This window comes from Cherax quadricarinatus, chromosome 24, assembly GCF_038502225.1.
Source record: "Cherax quadricarinatus isolate ZL_2023a chromosome 24, ASM3850222v1, whole genome shotgun sequence".
Classification (NCBI taxonomy): domain Eukaryota; kingdom Metazoa; phylum Arthropoda; class Malacostraca; order Decapoda; family Parastacidae; genus Cherax; species Cherax quadricarinatus.
Window position 1 is genome coordinate 41,277,839 of NC_091315.1, and position 23,044 is coordinate 41,300,882.

General features: G+C 39.4%; 1 protein-coding gene and 1 long non-coding RNA gene across 8 annotated transcripts in view; one reads left to right on the top strand and one right to left on the bottom strand.

Moving 5' to 3' along the window:
- The window catches only part of LOC138853176 (uncharacterized), a 34,352-nt gene extending 23,091 nt beyond the window's left edge, over nt 1–11,261 (top strand). The window contains exons 3-5 of one of the 3 annotated variants that reach the window (XR_011392389.1): nt 85–176; nt 415–486; nt 10,848–11,261. This is a non-coding gene — a long non-coding RNA (uncharacterized lncRNA). Of the gene's footprint in view, nt 1–84; nt 177–414; nt 487–9,477; nt 9,709–10,847 lie in introns of those variants that run through there. The other 2 variants (XR_011392388.1, XR_011392390.1) reach the window with 2 other exon arrangements.
- The window catches only part of Smurf (SMAD specific E3 ubiquitin protein ligase), a 288,864-nt gene that overhangs the window by 7,006 nt on the left and 258,814 nt on the right, over nt 1–23,044 (bottom strand). For all 5 annotated transcript variants that reach the window (XM_070088416.1, XM_070088415.1, XM_070088412.1 and 2 more), the window contains one exon: nt 9,481–9,679. In XM_070088416.1, the coding sequence (XP_069944517.1) occupies nt 9,481–9,679 (199 nt within the window). The remainder of the gene's footprint in view (nt 1–9,480; nt 9,680–23,044) is intronic.

The following is a 23,044-nucleotide window of genomic DNA, read 5'->3' on the forward strand; positions in this document are numbered from 1 at the left end:
CCTAAATGTCTATTACACACAGTACTGCTTAATATGGTACTAATTAATTTTATCTGCAGTACAAGTTTTATTTAACCCTTTCAGTGACTGTCAGGTAGAACCACATAACTAAGGCCTGGGTCCCTCACTTAGTTCTACGTGTCACGAGCTCAGCTCACTCGGATAAGCTGTGAGTGGTAAGTTTTGGCCTAGATATGAGGGAATGGGTCTATGCAGTGAGTGTGTCCAGTATTAAAAAAACAGAAGTCCTGCTCAATGCAGTGCATAATGAGAAAAGCAAAAAACTGACCACATCTGGTTTAAAATAGTGACTTTTGCATTGTTTTCCAGGATATTTTTCATAGGCTTATTGGATGTTTCTTGGTATGATGAAAGACATACTACTGCAACAGAGATGATTTTATTTGATTTCAGAACTGAAAGAAACTTGAAACTGGGCTCAAAATAGCAGAAATATTCAAGTTTTGCTGATTTTCCTGAGGACAGGTAAGGACCTCATGTCTGTTTTATGATAAGGTTTTTGAATAGGTCTGAGCCAATAAGTGGGATGCCATCAACCATGACCAGTCATTCCTGCTTATATTTTATTATCCTGGAAATAGAATAAATCTTCTATTTTTTTGTGATTATGAATTCAAAATGGAAAGCAAGTATAATTAATATAGATAGGCCTGGAAAAATGACTAATAAACAGAGGAAATGTTTTAGTGCCAAAAATGTCTGCATTTTTAAATTGGTATTTTTAATTATGTGTAAAACTGGCCAAATGAGCGACTTCTGTAATAGATGAATGGAAGGCATACTAGCAAATTAGCTAAGAACTTGGTCCAATGGAGCAAAGGAATCAACTTAATATAGGACTCAAAATCGCTTTGTAAATTGCATCCAGACTGCTAACTTTGCACCTCCATAATCCCATAAGTTCTCTATCAAATTTCATAATTGTGGTGTCATTACCTTGAATAATATTTTCTACCATTTCAGATTTTTTTTTTTTTAAAGTGAACGCTGGAAGCAACATTAATTTTTGTGGTCTGGACAGTGAAAGGGTTAAATTGTAAATTAATATTTCTGCAATAACTTAATTCTGCCAAAAAGGCTGGGACCTGTATTAATCATACTGTACTGAGAGAAGGAAGCACAGGTGACAGCATTCCACAGAGACCTTGGTAACTTCCTGTATATTTTCAGACTTACATGGACCATTTTATTTTCCCATCAGAAACTCTCCGAAAATATGCCATAAAATTTGTACCAAAATAAATCTAAATTTATAAAATTACGAAGGCTATAAATTATGCAGTGCTGTGATATGCATGTTTATAGGACGTACATGTTTATACAGGGGCAACTGATATATTAGATCATTACATATTTAGTTGTAGCTACAGAGTAAGAGGTAGATGGGACAAGAGGAAAATGGCAACAAGAAGTAAGAGAGAGGTGAAAGCATAAAAACTAAGGGAGAAAGGTGGGCTGGTGCAAGTATGAGCAGTGGAGGGGTTGAAGAGGGTTGGAATAGTTTTAAAAATGCAGCATTAGAATGTAGGGCAAAAGTTTGTGGTTATAGGAGGGTGGGTGCAGGAGGAAAGAGGAGTGATGAAGTAAAGGGTGTGATAAAAGAGAAAAAGGTAGCTTATGAGAGGTTTTTACAAACCAGAAGTGTTTTAAGAATAGCAGAGTACAGTGGACCCCGCCTTACGATCAGCTCCCAACTCGAACAATTATGTAAGTGTATTTTTGTAAGTGCTTTTGTACATGTATTTTTGGGGGTCTGAAATGGACTAATCTAATTTACAACATTCCTTATGGGAACAAATTCGTTTGGTAACAGTGCCTGAACAGACTTCTGGAATGAATTAATATCATAAGTTGGGGGTCCACTGTACAGGTCTCCCTCAACATTCGCGAGGGTTAGGGGATCAAGAGCCTCGCGAATGTTGAAAAATCGTGAATGTTTGGTGCCCCAATATATTGTAGAGAAATATATTACAATACTGCTTCCTTAACTTGTTGAACCATGAATAATCATAAAATACATGAAAACGTTGTAAATTGTACTAAATATATACATGTTATGCTTTAATAATGTATGTTATTTAATAACATGTATGGAAAAGAATCTTTCCTCCGTAAGCCATGCGTGTCGTATGAGGCGACTAAAATGCCGGGAGCAATGGGCTAGTAACCCCTTCTCCTGTATACATTTACTAAAAAAGAGAAGAAGAAAAACTTTATAAAACTGGGTTGTTTAAATGTGCGTGGATGTAGTGCGGATGACAAGAAACAGATGATTGCTGATGTTATGAATGAAAAGAAGTTGGATGTCCTGGCTCTAAGCGAAACAAAGCTGAAGGGGGTAGGAGAGTTTCAGTGGGGGGAAATAAATGGGATTAAATCTGGAGTATCTGAGAGAGTTAGAGCAAAGGAAGGGGTAGCAGTAATGTTAAATGATCAGTTATGGAAGGAGAAAAGAGAATATGAATGTGTAAATTCGAGAATTATGTGGATTAAAGTAAAGGTTGGATGCGAGAAGTGGGTCATAATAAGCGTGTATGCACCTGGAGAAGAGAGGAATGCAGAGGAGAGAGAGAGATTTTGGGAGATGTTAAGTGAATGTATAGGAGCCTTTGAACCAAGTGAGAGAGTAATTGTGGTAGGGGACCTGAATGCTAAAGTAGGAGAAACTTTTAGAGAGGGTGTGGTAGGTAAGTTTCGGGTGCCAGGTGTAAATGATAATGGGAGCCCTTTGATTGAACTTTGTATAGAAAGGGGTTTAGTTATAGGTAATACATATTTTAAGAAAAAGAGGATAAATAAGTATACACGATATGATGTAGGGCGAAATGACAGTAGTTTGTTGGATTATGTATTAGTAGATAAAAGACTGTTGAGTAGACTTCAGGATGTACATGTTTATCGAGGGGCCACAGATATATCAGATCACTTTCTAGTTGTAGCTACACTGAGAGTAAAAGGTAGATGGGATACAAGGAGAACAGAAGCATCAGGGAAGAGAGAGGTGAAGGTTTATAAACTAAAAGAGGAGGCAGTTAGGGTAAGATATAAACAGCTATTGGAGGATAGATGGGCTAATGAGAGCATAGGCAATGGGGTCGAAGAGGAATGGGGTAGGTTTAAAAATGTAGTGTTAGAGTGTTCAGCAGAAGTTTGTGGTTACAGGAAAGTGGGTGCAGGAGGGAAGAGGAGCGATTGGTGGAATGATGATGTAAAGAGAGTAGTAAGGGAGAAAAAGTTAGCATATGAGAAGTTTTTACAAAGTAGAAGTGATGCAAGGAGGGAAGAGTATATGGAGAAAAAGAGAGAGGTTAAGAGAGTGGTGAAGCAATGTAAAAAGAGAGCAAATGAGAGAGTGGGTGAGCTGTTATCAACAAATTTTGTTGAAAATAAGAAAAAGTTTTGGAGTGAGATTAACAAGTTAAGGAAGCCTAGAGAACAAATGGATTTGTCAGTTAAAAATAGGAGAGGAGAGTTATTAAATGGAGAGTTAGAGGTATTGGGAAGATGGAGGGAATATTTTGAGGAATTGTTAAATGTTGATGAAGATAGGGAAGCTGTGATTTCGTGTATAGGGCAAGGAGGAATAACATCTTGTAGGAGTGAGGAAGAGCCAGTTGTGAGTGTGGGGGAAGTTCGTGAGGCAGTAGGTAAAATGAAAGGGGGTAAGGCAGCCGGGATTGATGGGATAAAGATAGAAATGTTAAAAGCAGGTGGGGATATAGTTTTGGAGTGGTTGGTGCAATTATTTAATAAATGTATGGAAGAGGGTAAGGTACCTAGGGATTGGCAGAGAGCATGCATAGTTCCTTTGTATAAAGGCAAAGGGGATAAAAGAGAGTGCAAAAATTATAGGGGGATAAGTCTGTTGAGTGTACCTGGTAAAGTGTATGGTAGAGTTATAATTGAAAGAATTAAGAGTAAGACGGAGAATAGGATAGCAGATGAACAAGGAGGCTTTAGGAAAGGTAGGGGGTGTGTGGACCAGGTGTTTACAGTGAAACATATAAGTGAACAGTATTTAGATAAGGCTAAAGAGGTCTTTGTGGCATTTATGGATTTGGAAAAGGCGTATGACAGGGTGGATAGGGGGGCAATGTGGCAGATGTTGCAAGTGTATGGTGTAGGAGGTAGGTTACTGAAAGCAGTGAAGAGTTTTTACGAGGATAGTGAGGCTCAAGTTAGAGTATGTAGAAAAGAGGGAAATTTTTTCCCAGTAAAAGTAGGCCTTAGACAAGGATGTGTGATGTCACCATGGTTGTTTAATATATTTATAGATGGGGTTGTAAGAGAAGTAAATGCGAGGGTCTTGGCAAGAGGCGTGGAGTTAAAAGATAAAGAATCACACACAGGGTGGGAGTTGTCACAGCTGCTCTTTGCTGATGACACTGTGCTCTTGGGAGATTCTGAAGAGAAGCTGCAGAGATTGGTGGATGAATTTGGTAGGGTGTGCAAAAGAAGAAAATTAAAGGTGAATACAGGAAAGAGTAAGGTTATGAGGATAACAAAAAGATTAGGTGATGAAAGATTGAATATCAGATTGGAGGGAGAGAGTATGGAGGAGGTGAACGTATTCAGATATTTGGGAGTGGACGTGTCAGCGGATGGGTCTATGAAAGATGAGGTGAATCATAGAATTGATGAGGGAAAAAGAGTGAGTGGTGCACTTAGGAGTCTGTGGAGACAGAGAACTTTGTCCTTGGAGGCAAAGAGGGGAATGTATGAGAGTATAGTTTTACCAACGCTCTTATATGGGTGTGAAGCATGGGTGATGAATGTTGCAGCGAGGAGAAGGCTGGAGGCAGTGGAGATGTCATGTCTGAGGGCAATGTGTGGTGTGAATATAATGCAGAGAATTCGTAGTTTAGAAGTTAGGAGGAGGTGCGGGATTACCAAAACTGTTGTCCAGAGGGCTGAGGAAGGGTTGTTGAGGTGGTTCGGACATGTAGAGAGAATGGAGCGAAACAGAATAACTTCAAGAGTGTATCAGTCTGTAGTGGAAGGAAGGCGGGGTAGGGGTCGGCCTAGGAAGGGTTGGAGGGAGGGGGTAAAGGAGGTTTTGTGTGCGAGGGGCTTGGACTTCCAGCAGGCATGCGTGAGCGTGTTTGATAGGAGTGAATGGAGACAAATGGTTTTTAATACTTGACGTGCTGTTGGAGTGTGAGCAAAGTAACATTTATGAAGGAATTCAGGGAAACCGGCAGGCCGGACTTGAGTCCTGGAGATGGGAAGTACAGTGCCTGCACTCTGAAGGAGGGGTGTTAATGTTGCAGTTTAAAAACTGTAGTGTAAAGCACCCTTCTGGCAAGACAGTGATGGAGTGAATGATGGTGAAAGTTTTTCTTTTTCGGGCCACCCTGCCTTGGTGGGAATCGGCCAGTGTGATAATAAAAAAAAAAAAATGTTATTAAATACCACAGACTCCACCACTGCCTCCACCATTGCAAGTCCCTACTACCCTTCCTCCGACCCCCGCAACTGGCAGCCAGCCCTCCCACCACTCAGTGTGGTGAGTGTTTTGTTTGTTCATTATTTGCTATTAAACTACAGAATAAATAATGTAAACCCATTCATGACTGCATATTGGAATGGCTATTAGGAAAGGTATTAGACGGTGACATCATGTGTTTACTCTTTAACACAGCAAAGAATCGAACATTTCTGCTATTGCTAATAATAACAATAGTAATAATAATAATAATAAATACAATATAATTGAAGAAGAAAATTGTACAAAAATATGAGGGAGTGGTTGACACAGCGTCAGTGTGACTTTGTTTATGCTGAAGTGAACATTAGTCTCCCTGCTCTTCCAAACATTTCACAATAATTCAGCAGTTGAGGCAGTGGTATTTAATAACATATATGTTATAAATAATAATAGTACATATTATTAACAACATGGATTATTATTAACATGTATGTTATTAAATACTATTGCCTCAATCACTGCCTCTACCACTCCAGTCACACTCAATCTACAAGCACCAAACACAATGAATTATTGTGAAATGTTTGGAAGAGCAGGGAGACTAATGTTCACTCCAGCATAAACAAAGTCACACTGACGATGTGTCAACCACTCCCTCGTATTTTTGTACAATTTCCTTCTTCAATTATATCATATTTATTATTATTATTGTTATTATTATTATTACTATTGTTATTATTAGCTGTAGCAGAAATGTTTAATTCTTTGCAGTGTTCAAGAGTAAACACATGATGTCACCGTCTAATACCTGTCCGAATAGCCATTCCAATATGCAATCATGAATGGGTTTACATTATTTATACTGTAGTTTAATAGCAAATAATGAACAAACAAAACACTCACCACACTGAGTGGTGAGAGGGCTGGCTGCCAGTTGCTGGGGTCGGAGGGAGGGTAGTAGGGACTCGCAGGTGGCGGGAAACTTAAATATGATTTGGCGGCTGGGAATTTGGTGGCTGGGAATTCGTGAATGTGTGAAGCCCGTGAAAGTTGAAAACGTGAATGTTGAGGGAGACCTGTATATGGAGAGTAAAAGAAAGGGGAAGAGAGTGGTGAGAGAGTGCAAAAGGAGAGCAGATGATAAGAGTGGGAGAGGCACTGTCAAGAAATTTTAATAAAAATAAGAAAAGATTTTGGAGTTAAACAATTTAAGAAAGCCTAGAGAACGAATGGATTTGTCAGTTAAAAACAGAGTAGAGGAGTTAGTAGACGGGGAGATGGAGGTATTGGGTAGATGGCGCGAATATTTTGAGGAACTTTTAATATCGACGAAGAAAGGGAGGCAGTAATTTCATGCAGTGGCCAGAGAGGTATACCATCTTTTAGGAGTGAAGAAGAGCAGGATGTGAGTGTAGGTGAAGTGCATGAGGAATTATGTAGAATGAAAGGGGGTAAAGCAGCTGGAACTGACAGGATCATGACAGAAATGTTAAAAGCAACGGGGGATAGTGTTGGAGTGGTTGGTATTTTTTTGTTTAATAAATGTATGAAAGAGGGGAAGGTACCTAGGGATTGGCAGAGAGCATGTATAGTCCCTTTATATAAAGGGAAGGGGGGACAAGAGAGATTGTAAAAATTATAGAGGAATTAGTTTACCGAGTATACCAGGAAAAGTGTATGGTAGGGTTATTATTGAAAGAATTAGAGGTAAGACAGAATGTAGGATTGCGGATGACCAAGAAGGTTTTAGAGTAGGTAGGGGATGTGGAGATCAAGTGTTTACATTGAAGCATATATGAGAACAGTATTTAGATAAAGGTAGGGAAGTTTTTATTGCATTTATGGATTTAGGAAAGGCATATGATAGAGTGGAGAGGGGAGCAATGTGGTAGATGTTGCAAGTACAGTGGACCCCCGGTTTACAATCAGCTCCCAATGCGACCAATTATGTAAGTGTATTTATGTAAGTGCGTTTGTATGTGTATGTTTGGGGGTCTGAAATGGACTAATCTAATTCACAATATTCCTTATGGGAACAAATTTGGTCAGTACTGGCACCTGAACATACTTCTGGAATGAAATAATATCGTAAACCGGGGGTCCACTGTATATGGAATAGATGGTAAGTTGCTAAATGATGTAAAGAGTTTTTATGAGGATAGTGAGGCTCATGTTAGGGTGTGTAGAAGAGAGGGAGACTACTTCCCAGTAAAAGTAGGTCTTAGACAGGGATGTGTAATGCCACCATGGTTGTTTAATATATTTACAGATGGGGTTGTAAAAGAAGTAAATGCTAGGGTGTTCGGGAGATGGGTGGGATTAAATTATGGGGAATCAAATACAAAATGGGAATTGACACGGTTACTTTTTGCTGATGATACTGTGCTTATGGGAGATTCTAAAGAAAAATTGCAAGGGTTAATGGACGATTTCTTGCAAAGGTTAGTGGATGAGTTGGGAGTGTGTGTAAAGGTAGGAAGTTGAAAGTGAACAAAGAATAGAGTAAGGTGATGAGGATATCAAATGACTTGGATAAAGAAAAATTGGATATCAAATTGGGGAGGAGGAGTATGGAAGAAGTGAATGTTTTCAGATATCTGGGAGTTGACGTGTTGGTGGATAGATTTATGAAGGATGAGGTTGATCATAGAATTGATGAAGGAAAAAAGGCAAGTGGTGCATTGAGGTATATATAGATGCAAAGAAGGGAATGTATGAAAATATAGTAGTACCATCACTCTTATATGGGTGTGACGCTTGGGTTGTAAATGCTACAGCAAGGAGGCAGTGGAGATGTCCTGTCTAAGGGCAATGTGGGGTGTAAATATTATGCAGAAAATTCGGAGTGTGGAAATTAGGTGGTGTGGAGTTAATAAAAATATTAGTCAGAGGGCTGAAGAGGGGTTGTTGAGGTGGTTTGGTCATTTAGAGAAAACGGATCAAAGTAGAATGACATGGAGAGCGTATAAATCTGTAGGGGAAGGAAGGTGGGGTAAGGGTCGTCCTCGAAAAGGTTGGAGGGAGGGGGTAAAGGAGGTTTTGTGGGCAAGGGGCTTGGACTTCCAGCATGCGTGCATGAGCGTTTCAGATAGGAGTAAATGGAAATGAATGGTATTTGGGACCTGACAAGCTGTTGGAGTGTGAGCAGGGTAATATTTAGTGAAGGGATTCAGGGAAACCAGTTATTTCTATATAGCCAGACTTAAGTCTTGGAAATGGGAAGTACAGTGCCTGTACTTTAAAGGAGGGGTTTGGGATATTGACAGTTTGGAGGGATACGTTGTGTATCTTTATACGAATATGCTTCTAAACTGTTGTATTCTGAGCACATCTGCAAAAACAGTGATTATGTGTGAGTGAGGTGAAAGTGTTGAATGATGATGAAAGTATTTTCTTTTTGGGTCACCCTGCCTCGGTGGGAGACGGCCAACTTATTAAAAAAAAAAATTAAATACTACATCCTAAAAGGTTTTATAGCACCAGAGGATTAAAGGAGAGTGACATTCAATGGCAAACACCTGTAACACAATGGTAGAGCACTCGGCTCACAACTGAAAGAAGACTCGAGTTTGATTCTCAGGCAGGGTGATGTATGGGCAAGTTGCTTTACATCCGCTGCCCTTTACCCAGCAATAAATAGGTTGACTGGTGAAGGGGAGGTGATACAGCATCTGGAGAAATGGGAGGCAATTAGGTTAAATCCAAAGAAGGAAGGACCAGGTTCAATTCCTTGCATTAACATTATTAAGTCAACAGCCATCTCCAGCCAAGGAAGGGTGACCCAAGTAAAACACATTCAGCATCATTCATTCAACAGCTTTCCAGAAGTGTGCCAACATCAAAATCAGATTACCCTCCAACTGCAACATCCTTACCCCTCCTTCAGAATGCAGGCACTGCCCTTCTCACCTCCAGGACTAGCCCAGCTAACCAGTTTCCCTAAAACCATTCATAAAAGTTACCTTGCTAACATTCCAACAGCACCTCCATTATATTCAATCTAACATCTCAGTTTTTCAAATTTCTAGTACCTGTTGGAGCATCAATCTGATGAATGGTGAAAAGTCTGGGTCCTGCAGCACCAGTTGAGCCCTGCAGTGCTTTAAAACCTTGCAGTGGCACTCGTGAGGATCCTGTGACAAACTGCAGCAATCTTGCACGCATTTCCTCAGTGTAGGAGTCAACTATCTGCCAAAACCAGCCAACCACTGGGGTCTCTGGAGTGCAGTGCTGTTCGTAAATAAAAATAAATTATGAAATCTTTTAATTTTTTTAACACATCAGCCGTTTCCCACCGAGGTGGAGTGACCTAAAAAAGAAGAAACACTATCATCATCACTTACTCCATCACTGCCCTGCCAGGGGCATGCCTATATTACAGTTCAAAATTGCAACATGTCTCCACCCCTCCTTCAGAGTGCAGGCATTGTACTTTCACCTCTCTCCTCTAATTTAATTTTTTTGTGGGGAATATCTTACCTAGTCTCACAATTTTTTTTTTAGCAAAATGTTTTCTTACATTTACATTTAAAAAGTACAATTTTTATAGTTGCATACCCTTTAAATTATAAAAAAAAAATATATTAGACATACTGAATACTCTATGTCCCATGGCCCTTTTTCATCCTTACTGAAGATTTTGTGCTATTCTGTGGTGAGTTATGCAACATGTAATTCTGATAACTAATTGTATAGATAATGATACAATAGACAAGATTAACAACTTCTAAGAAGCACATAGGAAAGTACAGTACAACAGAAGTTCCTAAGATTTATCAGTCATCTCTCATGTTCATGAGACAAAGATCAGCAATCCTGCCAGAGTGCCAAAACATATCATTTTTCCATTTTACACATTTATCTACAAAATTAGCTTGTAGATAACAAGCAATATGACAACAAAGCTCATGGATCCATGTATGCTGAGGAAGTACAGGAGGGCCCCACTTATACGGTAGGTTAGGTTCCAGACTACTACTGCAAAGTGAAAATAGCCGTAAAGCGAATAATTTTTTCACTTTCAAATGCATATAAATGACTGGTAACATGTTTACACTATTATATATTAATTCAGCAATAGAACTAGACCTAAAAAAACAATGAAGTAATATGCACATACAGGGCAAAATGCAAATAGTATTTAATAAATTGTAGGAAATCAGATGAAACCAGACTCTGCTAGATTCAAATTTATCTTCAGCAGCTTCCTTACTGAATTGAAGAGATTTAGACCTTGGAGTGAATAATGGTTCAGCTTGAAGGCACGTTGTGACTAGTTTGATCTTCAATCCACACCAATAAGTTTTTTCCATGTCAGCAATAAAGGTATCACATTTTCTTATAACTTTAGTATTTACTGATGTAGCACTTTTAATTTCCTGTAACACTTTCTCCTTAGGTGTCATCATATCACAAAAATAGTACAGTGGACTCCCGTGTTTCAATGGCTGTGACTTTCGTGAAATCCGACTTTTGGCAACTTTTTTCATCAAAATATAACCTCGCGGTTCATGACTGGCCTCGTGATTTGGCGACCATCTGGTACACGTCTGAGCGGCATCCCAGCATCTCCCGCACCATTCACACTCAGTATGCCATTGTTTATCAGTGAGTGACCATCACCCCACGGGTTCATATGATACATTTCATAATACACCTACCATCCGACTTACAACCAAGCTTGGTTCCGACCAACCGGTCGTAAGTCAAAATGGACGTAAGTCTAACCTTTGAAAATTGCTGACATACTGGGTAGGGCATAATGTCAAACTTTTCCTACATAAACTACCTACATAGTACTGTAATGTAATGTACAATCATTATTTAATTTTTTGTGATGAATGGTTTGAAAAACTGACAAGTTGAAGATTGAGACACATATGCAGCATATGGGAATCTTTATTCAGGAAACGTTTTGCCACACAGTGGCTTCTTCAGTCCAATACAAAGAGGAAGGCATAAGGAGAGGAGGAGAATGAGGTAATCACTCTCCTTATGCCTTCCTCTTTGTATTGGACTGAAGAAGCCACTGTGTGGCGAAACGTTTCCTGAATAAAGATTCCCATATGCTGCATATGTGTCTCAATCTTCAACTTGTCGGTTTTTCAAACCATTCATCACAACTGTCAGACACTGCAGCATCATGGGATCTTGTTACAAAGAATTCTTCAACACTTGTTCAACCTTTGGACGAAGACCTACTTCGACTAGTGGATGGTACCACTATGACCCCGCCTCCGCCTGCTTCACCTCACATCACTACAGTATATAAGCCACGTCTACGGCCCTATGCTGTACATTCTACAAGATTGATGGACTGAACACATCGACTCCAGGTTGAGGGACTGATTACCTCATTCTCCTCCTCTCCTTATGCCTTCCTCTTTGTATTGGACTGAAGAAGCCACTGTGTGGCGAAACGTTTCCTGAATAAAGATTCCCATATGCTGCATATGTGTCTCAATCTTCATTTCATTTTTTATCATAATTTACTTCTATTGTTATATTTTAATTATTTTTTTTTATTATCACACTGGCCGATTCCCACCAAGGCAGGGTGGCCCGAAAAAGAAACTTTCACCATCATTCACTCCATCACTGTCTTGCCAGAAGGGTGCTTTACACTACAGTTTTTAAACTGCAACATTAACACCCCTCCTTCAGAGTGCAGGCACTGTACTTCCCATCTCCAGGACTCAAGTCCGGCCTGCCGGTTTCCCTGAACCCCTTCATAAATGTTACTTTGCTCACACTCCAATAGCACGTCAAGTATTAAAAACCATTTGTCTCCATTCACTCCTATTAAACACGCTCACGCATGCCTGCTGGAAGTCCAAGCCCCTCGCACACAAAACCTCCTTTACCCCCTCCCTCCAACCTTTCCTAGGCCGACCCCTACCCCGCCTTCCTTCCACTACAGACTGATACACTCTTGAAGTTATTCTGTTTTGCTCCATTCTCTCTACATGTCCGAACCACCTCAACAACCCTTCCTCAGCCCTCTGGACAACAGTTTTGGTAATCCCGCACCTCCTCCTAACTTCCAAACTATGAATTCTCTGCATTATATTCACACCACACATTGCTCTCAGACATGACATCTCCACTGCCTCCAGCCTTCTCCTCGCTGCAACATTCATCACCCATGCTTCACACCCATATAAGAGCGTTGGTAAAACTACTCTCATACATTCCCCTCTTTGCCTCCAAGGACAAAGTTCTTTGTCTCCACAGACTCCTAAGTGCACCACTCACCCTTTTCCCCTCATCAATTCTATGATTCACCTCATCTTTCATAGACCCATCCGCTGACACGTCCACTCCCAAATATCTGAATACATTCACCTCCTCTATACTCTCTCCCTCCAATCTGATATCCAATCTTTCATCACCTAATCTTTTTGTTATCCTCATAACCTTACTCTTTCCTGTATTCACTTTCAATTTTCTTCTTTTGCACACCCTACCAAATTCATCCACCAATCTCTGCAGAGATTTTAATTATTTATTTACTGTATATAATGTATACATAGTAGTGAACTGTATTGTAAATTTTACATTGCATACAGTGTATGTTACTGTTATCTTTATGTATTGTCGACACAGTGGAATGGGAGAATACCATTGGTAGTGTCATCCTGCCAGAATGTAGTATAACCTATACCCTAAGTAAAGAGAAACAACTCTGGAACATGTGTAATACATAGCTGGCCGGGTGGGTGGGTGGGTGGGAGGCCAGGTGGGTGGGAGGCCAGGTGGGTGATTGGCTGACTGAATGTGGCTCGCTCGTGCTCTCTCTGTATCTCTCTTCTCTCTCTCTCTGTATCTCTCTTCTCTCTCTCTCTCTGTATCTCTCTCCTCTCTCTCTCTCTCTGTATCTCTCTCCTCTCTCTCTCTCTGTATCTCTCTCCTCTCTCTCTCTCTGTATCTCTCTCCTCTCTCTCTCTCTGTATCTCTCTCCTCTCTCTCTCTCTCTCTGTATCTCTCTCTCTCTCTCTATCTCTCTCACAGGTACACGTAAGTAATCATACATAGTATAAATTACCTAGGATAACCCAAATAATCCAGACAAAGTGCTATACAGTGGATCTGTGCTCCAGTGCCCTAAATTAGTAATATTAATAATAATTATTATAACAATAATACAAATGTACCAATATTAATAATAATATTATTATTAAACTATAATATAATAATCGTGTCCACTCATTACTTACCTTAAAATATCTGTAGTCTTAATGTAGAGTGAGAGGTGAGTAAACAAGATTAAATGAATAAAGGAATGAGTGTGTAGAAGGTTGGCGAGTTATGTAAACAAACGTTGTTGTTGTTGTTACCAACCCGGACATGAATGATTCCTGTTCACTCTGTCAAGCCGACCAGAAAAATATCTCATATTTGTTAATTTATATGTTTATATGTTATGTAGCATGTTTATTATATAATTTGGAAAAAGAAATCATAGATGGATTAAGCAAAATGTCTATATCAACGTTTTATACACATTTAATGCGCCTCAGTGATGATTATTATTGTGTTATTATCATATGGCATCTTCAAGACCAATTACTCTTAATGAGTGGCTCTGAGACAGACAAGCAGACAGACAGACACTCAGGTAGACAGACACACAGGTAGACAGACACACACAGGTAGACAGACACACACAGGTAGACAGACACACAGGTAGACAGACAGACACACAGGTAGACAGAAAGACACACACAAGTAGACAGACACACAGGTAGACAGAAATACAGACACAGGTAGACAGACAGATAAACAGACACACAGAGATATACGGATATATAGGCAGACAGATACAGACAGGTTTATGTGCAACAGTGAAAACAAATAGAGAGTTAGAGAGTAAGAGCCTTTCTTGCCACAGACTTCATCTTAGGGGCCATGGTGAAATTTACTGTCCTGTTAGTACAGTTAATACAGTATGATGCTGCTGATAGGACAGGGTTACTCAAACTGATGCTGCCTGCATGACGCATTGCCGCCGCGAGTATTGTCAAATATTGTACAGTGGTGTGCATCAGCCGGCCCAGCCCAGCCCAGCTACCAGATGCACGGACGTAAGTCGAGTGGACGTAAGTCGAGTGGACGTATGTCGAGCAGGTCGTAAGTCGGATGGTAGGTGTAATCCATTGTTCATTGTACTTGCAACTGCTAATAAGCCACCATGGGCTCAAAGAAAGCTCCTAGTGCCAGGCCTTTGGTAAAGGAGGAAAGAAACATGATAGAATTCAAGAAAAATCTGTAGCAAAGTACCAAAGTGGTGGAGGAAGAGAGAGGGGAGAATGTGCCTTCTTCAGTGAATCAATGATTCTACAATATGTACAATACTGCAGCAGCAGATATCGATAAAGACTATAGCACCAGCCAGCAATAAAGTGTAACATTAACAGTGTAGCAAGTAAGTTAAGCGATTAAGCGACAGAAAAACGACACGAAAGTAACTCTCCAATGTTGTTGGAGGTTTATAGGGCCACTGAATATATGCTGCCCTGCTATCTTCCACCACCCTAAACCTCTGCCTGCATCTCCTCCATCAAACTAATTAAACTAACATCTCCAAGGTAAGTGTAAATATTTCTTATTTATAAAGTGTAAATACAGTGGACCCTCATTTTTCATAAGGCTCAAAAGTCGTAATTTTCGGAAATCATAACGTTTTTTCATCAAAACATTGACTCGCAAATCATCATTTGACTCGCAAATAGTCATTCGTCTGGGACGTATATGCACGGTCCCGAGCAGCCTCACACTCCATTTCTAGCCAGTGTGCCATTGTTTATCAGTGAGCGAGGATGATCCCACGAGTTCATACAATACATTTCATAATATTCCATTCGTTTTAGTGCTTGCAATTGCAACTGCTAAATAAGTCACCATGGCTCCAAAGAAAGCTTCTAGTGCCCAGCCCTTTGGTAAAGAAAGTGAGAAACACATATTAAAAAAAAAGTTTGTAGAAAAATGCGAAATTGGTGGTGGTAGTGGTAGCAGTTGTGATAGTGGTAGAGGGTGGTAGCAGTTGTGATGGTGATAGAGGGAGGGTGCCTTCTTCAGTGATTCTACTAACTCCTCCAATGTTGTTGGAGTTATATAGGGCTATAGAAAACACTGCCGCCTCAACTGCTGCTTCACCACCATTATGGACGGCTTATGCTCACAGTGGCCCTTATACACCCAACAACAAAAACAGAACACCTCTTGTGACATTCATAATGACTCATTTTATTCATTCTAGAGTATATTACAGTTTCTATGTTATTAATATTGTTTATTGTGATAGATAAATAAGCCGGAGAGTTGATATTAGTGTCATATTTTCCAACAATAAACTCACCTCCCCTCCCTCTGCCCCGTCTGCCATACACCAACAAGAGTCTTCAATAAAGTTGTGATGTTAAATGTTCATTTATACGTTTTATTAGTGCTTTACATTTATTTGGCATTCTTTTCTGCATGTAAATCTATATTTAAGCTAGGGAAGTGACCTAGAGTCCTTATGAAGGGGGATTCCCCTTCCAAACAATAACCTCTCTTCCCTCTCTCCTCCTCCCTGTCTTCCATTCATCAACAACAGCCTTCAATAAAGGTAACTGTCATGTTGAGTGTTCATTCTTTTGTGCATGTAAATCTATCTTTAGGGTAAAAAAATTTTTTTGGTTGATACTTCTGGGTGTCTGGAATGAATTAATTGGATTTACATTATTTCTTATGGGGAAAATGGATTCGCAAATCGTCAATTTCGACAATAGTCACACTCTCTGGAATGGATTAATTACGAAAAACGAGGGTCCACTGTATTTCTTATTTATAAATTACGTACATTGTTTCCGTGTGAATAGTGTTGGTGGCTTCTGCTGCCGCCTCCACTACCACTAATATGTATGGCTTCTCTCGGTGGCCCTTATAAACCCAACACCACCACCACCACTTACTCCTCACATACGTTATGACAAAGTGGACCCCAGATTAAGACGTCACTGGATTAAGTAATAATCGGATTAAGTAATGTTTTTGCGTCAAAATATTGGCTTGGTTAATGACATTGAACTCGGTGAAAATCATTTGTCCCGAATGTGTCCACGCGCCGTGAGCAGCCTGGACACTCCATGTACAGCCAGTGTGCCACTGTTTACCAGCCAGTGAGGATGATTCCACGTGTACATGCAATACATTTTGTATTATTCCATCATTTTTAGTGCTTGTAACTGCTAAATAAGGCACCATGGGGCCCAAAGAAAGCTTCTAGTGCCAGCCCTTTGGTAAAGAGGGTGAGAAACACTATAGAATTCAAGAAAAAGTTTGTAGAAAGACATGAAAGTGGTGGTGGTAGTGGGTACCTCCCCCCACACACCAGCCAGGGTACTTCCCCACATACACACACCAGCCAGGGTACTTCCCCACATACACACACCAGCCAGGGTACTTCCCCACACACACCAGCCAGGGTACTTCCCCACAACAACCAGCCAGGATACTTCCCCTTCCCCACACACACACCAGACAGGGTACTTCCCCACACACACGATTTGATTCAGTGGGACTTGCGCATGAGTGAATAGAATTATCAAAGATTATTGCTTGGGGAGCATTGAAAATTGGGTTGGGCAAATACGATTCTGTTAGTGGGATAGTTTGTGAAGGACATGCCTAATATGGACCAACAGTCCTGCTGCAGTGTTCCTGCTTTCTTATGTGCAAACATTTATGGATGAACATCACCCTGGCACAACTGTTGCAGACCGTGCTCGCAACATCTACATTGACAATGTTGTATCCCATTTTAGGGAAATCTTAGAGATGCCAGAAACAGCTCTCTTGGCAGATATTTTGTGCGACAGGGATCCAGTGACTCTAAAGCTGGTCCTAGTGGCTTTAAAAAACAAAGAAGGGAAGTAACCCAAGATAAGGACTTGGTACCTGAAGTCTTTATGAAAGGGGATTCCCCTTCCAAACAATAGTACACCTCCATCCTCTTCCCATCTCATCAATCATCAGTAAGTCTTCAATAAAGGTAAGTGTCATTTTAGTAATGTATTATTCTGCATGTCTCATTGTTTTCTGTGTAGGGAAATGTGTATTTCATGTAGAAAAATTATTTTGTTTAATACTTTTGGGTGTCTGGAATGGATTAATTGGATTTTCATTATTTCTTATGGGGAAAATTAATTCGGATTAAGTCAGATTCGATATAAGACACACTCTGGAACGGATTTATTATGTTATGCAGGGGTCCACTGTATTTTATTCATTCTAGAGTATATATCATTTTTCTATGTTATTAATATTGTTTATTATGTCATATTAGATGAAGTGTGATAAATAAATAAACTGTAGAGATGATATTAGCATCACACTGAAGCATGATAAACTCACTTCCCTGTCCCCTCCTACCTGTCTGCCATACACCAACAAGTCTTTTCAATTAAGGTAAGTGTGATGTTAAATGTTCATTTATCTACTTCATCATTGTTTTCTGTATTTTTTTTTTTTTAACAAGTCGGCCATCTCCCACCGAGGCAGGATGACCCAAAAAGAAAGAAAATCCACAAAAAGAAAATATTTTCATCATCGTTCAACACTTTCACCTCACTCACATAATCACTGTTTTTGCAGAGGTGCTCAGAACACACCATTTTAGAAGCATAAACGTATAAAGATACACAACATATCCCTCCAAACTGCTAATATCCTGAACTCCTCCTTTAGAGTGCAGGCATTGTACTTCCCATTTCCAGGACTCAAGTCCGGCTATATAAAAATAACCAGTTTCCCTGAATCCCTTCACTAAATATTACCCTGCTCACACTCCAACAGATCGTCAAGTCCCAAATACCATTCGTCTCCATTCACTCCTATCTAACACGTTCATGCATGCCTACTGGAAGTCCAAGCCCCTCGCCCACAAAACCTCCCTTACTCCTTCCTTCCAACCTTTTCGAGGACAACCCCTACCCCGCCTTTCTTCTCCTACAGATTTAAATGCTCTCCATGTCATTCTACTTTGATCCATTCTCTCTAAATGACTAAACCACCTCAACAACCCCTCTTCAACCCTCTGACTAATACTTTTATTAACTCCACACCTTCTCCTAATTTCCACACTCCGAATTTTCTGCATAATATTTACACCACACATTGCCCTTAGACAGGACATCTCCACTGCCTCCTTGCTGCTGCATTCACAACCCAAGCTTCACACCCATATAATAGTGTTGGTACTACTATACTTTCATACATTCCCTTCTTTGCTTCTATAGATAACGTTTTTTGACTCCACATATACCTCAGCGCACCACTCACCTTTTTTCCCTCGTCAATTCTATGATTAACCTCATCCTTCATAAATCCATCTGCTGACACGTCAACTCCCAAGTATCTGAAAACATTCACTTCTTCCATACTCCTCCTCTCCAATTTGATATCCAATTTTTCTTTATCTAAATCATTTGATACCCTCATCACCTTACTCTTTTCTATGTTCACTTTCAACTTTCTACCTTTACACACACACCCAATGTAAACACTTGATCTACACATCCCCTACCCACTCTGAAACCTCCTTGCTCATCCGCAATCCTACATTCTGTCTTACCTCGAATTCTTTCAATAATAACCCTACCGTACACTTTTCCTGGTATACTCAGTAAACTTATTCCTCTATAATTTTTACAATCTCTTTTGTCCCCCTTCCCTTTATATAAAGGGACTATACATGCTCTCTGCCAATCCCTAGGTACTTTCCCCTCTTTTATACATTTATTAAACAAAAGTACCAACCACTCCAACACTATATTCCCCCCTGTTTTTAACATTTCTGTCATGATCCCATCAGTTCCAGCTGCTTTACCCCCTTTCATTCTACGTAATGCCTCATGTACCTCCCCCACACTTACATTCTGCTCTTCTTCACTCCTAAAAGATGGTATGTAAATCTATATTTAATCTTTAAAAAAAAAAAAATTTTTTGTTAATACTTTTGGGTGTCTGAAACAGATTAATTGGATTTCCATTATTTCTTATGGGATATATGGTTTTGCCATTTGTGAATTTCGCCATTCAGCAGACTCTCTGGAACAGATTAATCACGAAACTCAGGTTTACGATATTATTTCATTCCAGAAGTATGTGCAGGTGCCAGTACTGAACGAATTTATTCCCATAAGGAATATTGTGAATTAGATTAGTCCATTTCAGACCCCCAAACATACACGTACAAACACACTTACATAAATACACTTACATAATTGGTCGCATTGGGAGCTGATCGTAAAGCGAGGGTCCACTGTATAATATAGGTAATAACTAACCCCTTAACTGTCCAAATGTAGATCTACATTCTCTCGCCCAGCACTCCAAATATTTTTTGGGGGGAAAAAAGGGGGGGGGGCAATTCTCTGTCTGTAATAAGACCAAAAAAAAATAATTTTTTTTTTAGGGTCAGTACTTACCGAGATATAAGGCCACAAAGTTGGCACTGGATGCTCACCTAATGGCAACATGGAGTCCTGCTGCTTGCAAAAGTGTTGCTGATATACCTTTATCTTTTTTTTTATTTATATAATTTTTATGTTCTGATAATTACAATTTGTAGTGGTTCTTGTTATTTCATAGCCTATCTTTATTCTGACACTAATATTAGGTACTGAAATAGTACTCAGTCACAAACACACTGACAGGTGAACATTTTCACCTGCCTTGGTCACATACTTTTGTCTAGAAATATATACATAGTATTTATAGGTTTCAGCAATATTTTAGACATGCTGTAGTGCATATAAAACTCCTTGAAGCATGGTGTAAGACAAGTGTCACTCCACTGCTGACAGTGCAGCAGTTGATGATTGTGCACTACCTTGGCTTTATTTGTTTTCACTATTACACACAAACATGTCTGTATCTTTGTCTGTGTATCTGTCTGTCTAGCTCTGTCTATCTCTGTCTCTCTGTCTGCTTGTCTCTGTCTCAGAGAGAGAGAGAGCTGTTCATGAACCAACAGGTATTACACACAATGCAGAGTCGTCACGTCTGATTCATGAACAAGTGAAAATGCGTATTACTTGCCAGTCATGCTTATTCTGCCTTACATCTACAAGTACAGTGTAGCACTTTGTCTGGATTTTTCTGGGTTATCCTAGGTAATTTACACTGTATAATTTATATTTATGTGTACCTGTGAGATAAAGACAGAATTACAAAGATAGAGACAGCCAAAGTCAATCAGACACCCAACTAGCCAAACATGTATTACACATATTCCTTAATCACTTCTCTTTACTTAGGGCATAGGTTATAGGACATTCTGGCAGGATGACACTACCAGTGGTATCAAAATTGAAAGGATGTTGCACATGGGTTATTATCGAGGTTTTTGATACTCTCCACCACTTGTGGCTACATCCATCTCAAAGCCACTAAACTCAGGGTCAACATCACTTTCTTCTTAACCCTTTGAGGGTTTTCGTCGTACTAGTACGTTTTACGCATAGGGGTTTTTGACGTACTAGTACTCATAAATTCTAGCGGCCTCAAATCTAGTGGGAGAAAGCTGGTAGGCCTTCATATGAAAGAATGGGTCTATGTGGTCAGTGTGCACAGTCTAAAAAAAATCCTGCAGCACACAGTGCATAATGAAAAAAAAAACTTTGACCATTTTTTTTTAATAAATCAGCGACTTTGCAGTGTATTTTCGTATGGTATTTATTGTTGTATTCTAGTTTTCTTGGTCTCATTTTATAGAATGGAAGACATATTACAGAAATTGAGATGATTTTGACTGGTTTTACAAAGAAAGGTGCCTTGAAATTGAGCTCAAAGTAGCAGAAATGTTCGATTTTTACCAAACTTCAAAAGTAAACAAATCGTGCCAAGCGTGCAATACACGTCAACTGGTGAGTCTAATATTCTTTCACAAGTGCACCAATAATATTTATACCATTTTTTACACTAATGCAGTAGTCTGCATAACAGTAAATCTTATATTTTTTGTGAAAATAAAAATTCAAAGTGGAAAGCAAAAGAATATAAGAGGGGACTTGAGACATGACTAATGACTAGAGGAAATGTCATTTTAGTGCCAGGAATGTCTTTCTTGTTTATTCTGGACTCTATTCCGAAATTGGCATCTTTTGAAATTTGTGTGAAATTGGCAAAATTGCTAAATTCTGACCACTGTACTGGATAGTTGAATTTCATAAATGAGTGGTTTCTTGCATCCATTCGATAGAAAAAATGGAGTTCTAGCGAAATATTCATGTTTTTTGTCGACTAGTACAGTGAAATTGGCCGAAAATGGGGCTCAAAGTGGGCAAAATCGCCGATGCGTAAACATCGCCGAGACCGCTAACTTTGCGAGAGCATAATTCCGTAAGTTTTCTATCAAATTTCAAACTTTTGGTGTCTTTATGATCGGGAAAAGATTCTCTATCTTTTCATAAGAGAAAATAATTTTTTTTTTTTTAAATTTGGCCGACCCTGAGAACGAGTTTCGGAGAGGGCCTGTCGACCCTCAAAGGGTTAAAAGGGGAGTTAATACGATATGACATCAGTGAATCCCTGATGTTTGCCATGCTGTTTGCTCTAGCTGGCACTCAATTGAACTGGTGCTCCCATAAGGTACTAAGTGGTCCCAGATTTTTTTTAATACTGTGCACACTGAGTGCTAAGACCCATTCAATACTGACCAGGCATCTCAGGCCAATCGTGCCAAATTTGGAGGCAGGAAAAACAAAACAATCTACATTTGGAGCGCTAGCGATAACAATGTAGATCTACGTTTGGACAGTTAAGGGGTTAAAACACTTTAAATTCTGGAAAGTTTCCAGGTGGAACCAAGAGACAGAGCTCACAACAACACCCAGGTCACATGTAGAAATAAATATTATTATTATTATTATTATTATTATTATTATTATTATTATTATAAAACACCATGGGGAAGAAGCTCCATAAATGTGTATAGTGTCAGGTTTTAGTTGGGTGGTTGGATTTCTATGTATGTATTTCATACGTCTACTGGCTGTTGATACACATTATGCATACAACTATGAAGTGTTTTCCCCACAATACAAACACCTTACATTGTGTACAAGATGTCTTCACTGTGCAGTAGAATACATAACAGTAACACTCCTATTCTCATGCAACATACTATTTTTAGAGCAAATGACACTATTAGTGAAGGCATATGAAAGGAATATTTTTCTATAGTTACCCAATAATACTATATTGTACATAGCTTCTCTGGTGTTGGACCAGAGATAACTTGATTTTTGCTATTACTACTACAAGCCGCCCAGCCACCACAACTTCACATTTGTGTCAATTTGTTCTACTATGGTTGTATGTAGCATGTTTCTTATATAATTTTGAAAAAATATCATAAATGGATTAATGAAAATGTCTATAATAACGTAATATATGACATTTAGAGCATCCCAGAGCGATTATTTTTTCAACAAACCGGCCATATCCCACCAAGGCAGGGTGACCTAAAAAGAAAAATAAGTTTCTCTTTTTAAAATTAGTAATGTATACAGGAGAGGGTTACTAGCTCCTTGCTTCCAGAATTTTAGT